The 7,357-nt window shown below is 41.9% G+C and overlaps 2 protein-coding genes across 2 annotated transcripts; both read right to left on the reverse strand.

Annotated features, from left to right (window-relative positions):
• Positions 1–939: 939 nt before the first annotated feature.
• On the reverse strand, positions 940–2,744 carry LOC117753341 (tripartite motif-containing protein 16-like protein). Its single transcript, XM_034571389.1, has 5 exons — positions 2,650–2,744; positions 2,215–2,256; positions 2,055–2,117; positions 1,815–1,954; positions 940–1,724 (listed from the first exon to the last, which is right to left on the reverse strand). The coding sequence occupies exons 1-5, from the start codon at positions 2,702–2,704 to the stop codon at positions 1,299–1,301; spliced, it is 726 nt and encodes a 241-aa protein (XP_034427280.1). The 5' UTR covers positions 2,705–2,744; the 3' UTR covers positions 940–1,298.
• A 741-nt stretch (positions 2,745–3,485) lies between these two features.
• On the reverse strand, positions 3,486–7,137 carry LOC117753342 (stonustoxin subunit beta-like). Its single transcript, XM_034571390.1, has 5 exons — positions 6,857–7,137; positions 5,056–5,088; positions 4,902–4,964; positions 4,674–4,816; positions 3,486–4,372 (listed from the first exon to the last, which is right to left on the reverse strand). Exons 1-5 carry the CDS (start codon positions 6,903–6,905, stop codon positions 3,944–3,946), a joined length of 717 nt encoding a protein of 238 aa, XP_034427281.1. The 5' UTR covers positions 6,906–7,137; the 3' UTR covers positions 3,486–3,943.
• Positions 7,138–7,357: the final 220 nt, after the last annotated feature.

A 7,357-nucleotide genomic window follows, 5' to 3' on the forward strand; every position in this document is an offset into this window, starting at 1 on the left:
ATCTCAACATAGAGCGCTGTAACAAAAAAACAAACATTGATCTACTGGGACAGATATTATTAGTCGCAGTTCGCGGTTACCAACCAATGCTGTAGTTCATGCGACGACGTAGAAGAAGACAAGTTCAACTTGGTCCCCAGACTGAAGGCGTGATGATTAATATTGATCGTATCATGTGTCTAAATTTCACCAAATTTGACACTGCCCTTCCTCTGGCAATTTACAATAGACATGCCAAGCGAGAAGCCAATAAGCTGAACGGTTCACGAGATATGCACGTCACATACAGACCGATGTTTGGTAGATAAACATATTAATTGTGGCCTCTTTATTTTCCCCAATTTGTGAAGTGTCGGTTCACATAACGTAAGTGTCTCGGGGGTTTGTGCAGTAGCGAAATCACAGTCCTGGTTTGACTGATGTGTAGGGGATCGTCAGCTGGGCTCTACTTGGGACTTGTTAAATGAGGTTGCGTGAGACACCGGGCATTCACGAGTGTGAATGCTTTGTGTTTGTCCCTGTGCCCCACTTTTAGTTCCTGTTAAGCTCAAGCATTTAGGTGTGAAGGCTGCAGGCGTTGAGGGCCACCTGTCAAAGTAGGGAATGGGATCTTGGGGACGCAGCTCCTCAAATATCAAAGTGAGCCCCTGTCGTCCATAGGGGAACGATTCTCACTCCTTCTTCTTTGACCAGCTAAATCCAGAGGGGATCAATGCTGCAAGCGTTATTCGCTGCGGTCAACCTTATCTTAGCAACGCCAATAGGGAATGATCACGGACAGAGAAACGAGAGGCGTTGCATTTGAAATGGTCATCGGTGGAAAATGTGTGTGAAGCTCTGTGGGGTTTGATCTTATAATATGTTGACAAAGTTTTGCAACGTCATAACAGTGGGGTTGAAAATTAAGTCAACTTAAATTATAAAAACACCGGGAGAGAATTATTGGGTTTGAATACATGTTTTATTTCAGTTTTCATAAAGTCACATGCCACTGAACTTTTGTAAATAACATGATCAGTACACTAATATTCACTATGATGCTATTTATAACGAGACATAAATTTCACAATAAAAGCACAACAAGTAAACAAAAATAGAAAAATATATTGTAGTCAATCATGACCAGTCAATGTACAATGAATATCTCTATTAACACCTCACACGATCAGAACAGAATTGATGCATTTTGAATTTAAACAGGTTAAATACTATTAAATACTGTTAAATATTATTTAAAGAGATTAAATAAGATGTGTCTCAAGTGGCGCTCGACTGGCTGCCACATCATCAACACAGATTCATTCATTTTTAGTGCAGTCTGTATTCCTCAGCATCGTGCACGTGGACTGAACTCCCATCCAGAAACCTGGCAGAATCTTCTTCTCGATGGTCGTCTTAACTCTATACAACAGCCTCGCCTCCCTCTCCGCCCCCTCGCCAGTTATGGTGTAAAAGTTTATTATCCCCGCAGGCTGGTCGATGTAAACGCTGATCGTGGGGCTAAACGGGACATCCTTTATGTCTTTGTATACGCCGTTGAACCAGATCTGGTAACATGTTCCCGACCAACACAGACCCCAGGACTCCTCGTTTTCTCCCAGCCCGCTCGGCCCAGCATTCGCTCTCCTTCCAGCGCCTTCATAGGTGGCTCCGATTACCACCCAGCCGGAATACTCCACCTCCCAGTAAGCCCTCATGTTTAACAGGCCCTCTTTGCACAGCACCTTCGTAGAAAATTTAAAAAAGGAGAATACAATCAACATCTTTGTTTTCCAGACAGCCGATATCTGTATTTGTGTTATTCTCTGACGTACCTGTGGAGAGTACTCGTATCTCTCTGGTCGATCCAGGACGGGACAAATCTCCTCGGTTCTACGACGCACCATCAGGCCGCTGTCGGAAATCCACAACATCTTGTTGGCGGTCTTGTCATCCAAAGACAAATTAATCCAATCTACGGGAAAGAATGAAGCAAAAGTACATATAATTAACTATCAATAAAACCTGGAAAATATTGAAGAATAAAGTACATGAGAAACAAAAGCTGCTCGTACATTTCATGAGCTCAGCTCTGCTTGTTGGCTCCGGGATCCCCGGCTCATAAACCAAGACCTTCTCTGCAAGGAAAGGAAACAGGCTTGAGTACACATACACACACACACGCACACAAACACACATACTCTCATAAACTGACACCTGCATCAAATCCATTACCTGTATTTGTCTTGTCCTTCTTGTTAGATTTCATCTTCTTTCCTAAAAGTGTAGAGGCCAAAGGTTAAACTTTAAGGAGATGAGGGGCTTTTTCCTGTTTCACACAAACACGTAACACGTGCCAACCCTCACATGAAACAACTTCACAAGAAACAATAGCATTTAAGAAGTCATTATATATATACAAATTATATATATACACAATAATGTCTTTATATATATACAGATCTAATTCTGTTTTGTTTTGTATACACAAGAAGTTTATAAAGTGTTTCTGTCCCAGGCATCAATTAGTACCTGTCACAGGTGCCAAAAACTGCCTTTGCGGATAAGAAAATACTCTTTAAAAAAGACGCCTATACATTATATACTGGTATAACAGTTTTCATAGTAAATGTAATATTTTTGCATTATACAGACACAAATTTACTGTACCTGGATTCATGGTCTCAGTGAGGTTGACAACGGCAGTATTAGGTCTGCCCGGCATCTTTGGGCTGTAATCCGCTTCCAAAGCAACACTTCAAAATTCAATTTATCCAAAGCAAAAGTGTGAAGTCGATCGTCTTCCACTTGACTTTTATACCCTCAGGGAAGATGAACCAATAGAGAGGCCGGGGGGGGATCGGGCATAGTATGAGGCTTCTCAGCAGGGGGGTCAAAGGGTTGCGTGCGCTTGACTTTGACATAAGGACACGAGTGAGGCTAATACAGAAACCTGACTCCTCTGCAGCCTTAGGAATCCGTTCAAAACAAGGTGCGGTGACCGTTTTAACACGTTCCACTGTAAAATTCAGGAATCAGCCAGTGTTGTCAGCGGGAGCCGGACACGTGACGGCCCCAAACTAAGACACACCAGTCAAACTTAACATAGTAGATGTGAAGCTATGTGACAGATGATCTATGGTCCACATGATGTATCTATTTCTATTTCTAAACCGTAGGAATTGTGTGGGTGAAAGGTGATTCACCAAGTAATGCAAGAAGGTCTTCAACATACAGTATGTTAAAGAAGCAAAACCAAATATTACTATATAGGATTTCAATATTTTTTCTCAAGTTGAGGACAAAAAAATGACATAAATCATATAACGTTTGTTTTGCTGGTGCAAGAATAATGGTGATTGATATAGAAGAGGAGTAAATAAGCTAAAGTGTGGTTGGGTGTATTTGTGAAGTCGAATCAACTGGAGGAAATGACTTGAGTACACGTGCAGCACTATTTGCTGTCACTATGTTAATGATTTGCAGGAACAATCCAGGACAAAATGCATCTTACTCAGTGTTTTATTATTTTTATTCAAACTTTTGCATATATCACATCCTACATACATTCATTCAAAACTAGGGAACTCTATACATTCTCTGCAAACAACAACAACAAAGTGGTAAAAATATATATAATATAGTATAAACACATCTGTATAAATCTTTGCATTTTGTTCCCTTTTACTTAAATGCACTAAACCATGGATAGCATGTCTATCTGATACTATATATGAAAACTACATCTATTACTTACGACTATATTTTGAATGGTGATGTCATATGCATAAAATTCATGTAAGCCTATGATGTTTATATCTTCAGACATGGAAGACAAGTATTGGTGACGACCTCATTGGTGTCATTTTATAATTAAAGGGGCCATATCAATAGAAAGGGATATTTGTACACCTTTCTGGGCTAATCATCACAATATTGTATCCTACATTGTGGATTCAGTTCTTTATTCCTCCTTCTGTATGATTGAGCACTTCGATTGTGTCCCCATCCAGAAACCAGGGATCATCTTCTCCTCGAACTCGCTCCTGACTTCATGCAGAGGCTTCACCTCCTTTCCCCCTGCGCCCTCCTCTCCCTCTTTCACCTCCTCCACAGCATAGAAATTCAAGATGCCAGCGGGCTGGTCGAGGTATACTCCGATGACAGAGCACTGAGGGATCCCCTTGATCTCCACGTTATGGCCTTTGTGCCAGAAATTGTAGCTGGAGCCGGACCAGCCGAGGCCCCATGACCCCTCGTTCTCTCCCAGGCCGCAGGACCCATCGCTGTTCCTTCGTCCCGCTCGTTCGTACGCAATGCCGACGACGACCCACCCGGAGAACCCCACCTCCCAGTAGCCTCGGAAACCCAGGATTCCTTCCTTGCAAAGAACCTTGTTGAGCATGAATGAGAGTAACAGCAACAGTTAAGAGTTATCCTCACGTAGCCTGTGATTCATGAGGGTTGCCACTGGTGTCTCTGCTCCGTGCCAAAAGCGGATGTCTCAGGGTTTAAAAATACACACAGAACATCCCTCAGGTCCACAAGTGTTTTTTACAATCACATCAAACCAGTTGAAGCCTGGTAAAGACAAGACTCTGGCACTCGTCAGATATCATTTGATACCTTTCATAAACATTTTAAGTATTGTTATTTTTAGGCCAAATGAATACAACTGCAAGTTTTCACTATACCTGTGGAGAATACTCATATCTCTCTGGTCTATCCAAGACGGGACAAGTTAAATCGTCAGTCATGCGGGCCACTTTGGTGCCGCCCTCTCCGATCCATAGCGTCTTATTGGCCGTCTTGTCATCCAGAGAAAGCTTGTACCAGTCTGTGAAAATAAAAAAAGGAAAACATTTAATGAAAGGTCCGATTTGGACCAAACTGTGAAACAGGTAGAAGAGATGAAATCTCACGTTTGATGAGATCAGCTCTGCATTTGGGTTCTGGGATATTGGGCTCATAGTCTGGAATATTTTCTGGGGAGAGAGCGACAGAGCGAGATCAGTGAAAATTTAAAATTCAAATACTGTGACCAAACATGTGATGAGATAAAGATAACTGTGTTACCTGTGGGCGAGTTTCCAGCTCTGACATTCTTTGCTACAAGGAAAAAAAAAATCATAAAACATGTGTTTTCACCAGGGCAACCAGTAAGATGAAAATAGTGGGCTGTGATAAATGCCATATGCTACAGTATATGTCAGGTGTCTCTGTAAAATGGTTATTCTTAGAAAACTATCTGCGTCTGTCAGATCTACATATCAGCAACTGCATGCTTCCTGGACCCAGTGGTTGATTGATGCCAGGCGGTTGGAATTACCAAGACACCTCACAAGACACCTCAGATGGTGTGTGTGGGGTGGGGTGTGTGGGGTGGGTTGCGGTGCGGGGGGTGGGGGGGCAGAGCACAGCGTGAAACTCTGATCTTTTTACTAGATGACAGGAGATAACGCAGCGATGCAATGTAACACGTTAAACTTTCCAAGTCAATAAAGTAGGGACTAAGAGCTTATAGAAATATAGCTGGAAAATACTGAGCCCTGCCAAGCATTTAGATTTCAGATAACGATTGATTGCAGGCGGCATCATTGTGTCATGACTTTCGTTGAAGTAATAAATCATTGTTGCATAACAGGCTTAGCCCTGATGCCAATGTCTAGTAACTAATACGCTGGTATCAAGTGGACTCAATGTGTTTTCCAGATTTTTGTTTAAGATGAAGATCATGAAGAGGAGTCACTTAATCCCCCCCCCTGCATTAAATTGTCAAACATAAATAAAGTGCTTTATTTATACCAACAAGCAACATCACCGCCAACATGAACAGCCTGCTTCTTTCGCACATTGATAATCAGCTCTGGATGCTAATGAGCTCGATGTTGTGAGGCAGAAAAAAAAGCTGCAAAACATATGAATTTTAGGAAAATCTAAGTTACAAAAAGTGCATTTTGCATAATCATGCAAATGCGGAATCCAAGGTGAGGATGCATTCTCTCAGAATACGTTCGTATCGACATTTTGTCTGCATGTCTCCATCTTAACGGTTATTTTTACGCCGCGTAGTATGCGTGTCATGTCTAAATGAGCTGGCATTTATCTCTCCCTTGACTGGAGGCTGAACGAGACCACGCGGGAATGTTAAGCCACCTGGCTGGATTTAGCACAAAGGGGATGAGAGAAAAAAAATACACAACAGCTTTGTCTGGTCTCATTACAACCTGACACCATACAAAACATTGAAGCCCCCAGCCCCACTGTTAGCCAAGTTGGAATTGACTGAGCATTCTGGTAATGAGCGATACTGCAACAATTTGAACTTTCAATAGTGAGAAGTACATTTTCTATTGATTCAAATTGTTTTGAAAAAGCAAATAATTTGTTATTTAGTAACTGCAATTGCAGAATAGTAGTAAAACTTTAATTGAATCTGTGCAATGGAGGATGACACCAAAATCCTGTTCAATGCTGCCAATTTTCAAGACTGTACAAGCTGCATGATGAACACATATAGCACAGCATGTGAATTTATTTCTAAGGCTGATCTTGTGGACCCTTGCAGACCCTCTCTCCTCGTCAGTGAAACCATTACATGCTGCTCAAAATGACAAATGAAATCAGTCACTGATGCGTTTTCAGGATCTGCCCCAAGAAAAGCTTGAGTTTGGTTATTGAATCAACAAAAGCATTGTTTAAATAATGTTTTCTGTATTATATGCACCAACCAATGCTTCCTGCAAAGATATTAAAAGTAATAGCAGTAGTAGTAGTACCAAGTAATTCAAAAATTTGAGATTTCGCAGGGGAAAAGTATTAAAAGTCAAAAATAATGATTCTAAATTGTGTGAAAAGCAGTAAAATCAAAGCTCACCTTTGTCCGACTTCCGAGTGTCCGAAATAAGTCTCGTCGTGGTCGGCATCTTGATTCCGGCTTGGACCTGGTCTAACCGTTTAAGCTGCTGGAGAGCCAGTCTCAGCCTGATGTCCCTGGTCAGTGTGAGAATGATTGAGTCTCTGTTGGCTTCGGTGTTTGACAGCCTAATGCCACACTTATATACCTTTAATACAGGACAGAGGTGATGTAATCAGAGCCGGGTGGCGTGGACAAGAGTGTGAGACAAAAACGTGCCAATAGGAAGGGGGGAGCCGTGAGTCTTGTAACCGGAGCTGTGTGTATAATTTTTCCTTAAAAAGGTTCGATGGATGCTTGGATGTCTCTAGGACATCCCCCATCAACCGGTAGAACCCGCCCTCGATCTACATCAGTACTGATCTCGTCACATTGCACTGCGTCAGCGTTGATGCATTTGTGTCGCACACACATGCACAGATGCAACTGCAAAGATCCAAAACTTCATCAGCAGACTTCCTG

This window comes from Hippoglossus hippoglossus, chromosome 19, assembly GCF_009819705.1.
Source record: "Hippoglossus hippoglossus isolate fHipHip1 chromosome 19, fHipHip1.pri, whole genome shotgun sequence".
NCBI lineage: Eukaryota > Metazoa > Chordata > Actinopteri > Pleuronectiformes > Pleuronectidae > Hippoglossus > Hippoglossus hippoglossus.

Coding starts and splice junctions, on each gene's coding strand:
- LOC117753342 (XM_034571390.1), bottom strand. CDS start 6,905: ATGCCGACCACGACGAGACTTATTTCGGACACTCGGAAGTCGGACAAA. Junction 5,089..6,856: donor CACTCGGAAGTCGGACAAAG/GTGAGCTTTGAT, acceptor TTTTCCTTGTAG/CAAAGAATGTCAGAGCTGGA. Junction 4,817..4,901: donor CAGAGCTGATCTCATCAAAC/GTGAGATTTCAT, acceptor TTATTTTCACAG/ACTGGTACAAGCTTTCTCTG.
- LOC117753341 (XM_034571389.1), bottom strand. CDS start 2,704: ATGCCGGGCAGACCTAATACTGCCGTTGTCAACCTCACTGAGACCATG. Junction 2,257..2,649: donor CACTGAGACCATGAATCCAG/GTACAGTAAATT, acceptor CTACACTTTTAG/GAAAGAAGATGAAATCTAAC. Junction 1,955..2,054: donor CAGAGCTGAGCTCATGAAAT/GTACGAGCAGCT, acceptor TCTTTCCCGTAG/ATTGGATTAATTTGTCTTTG.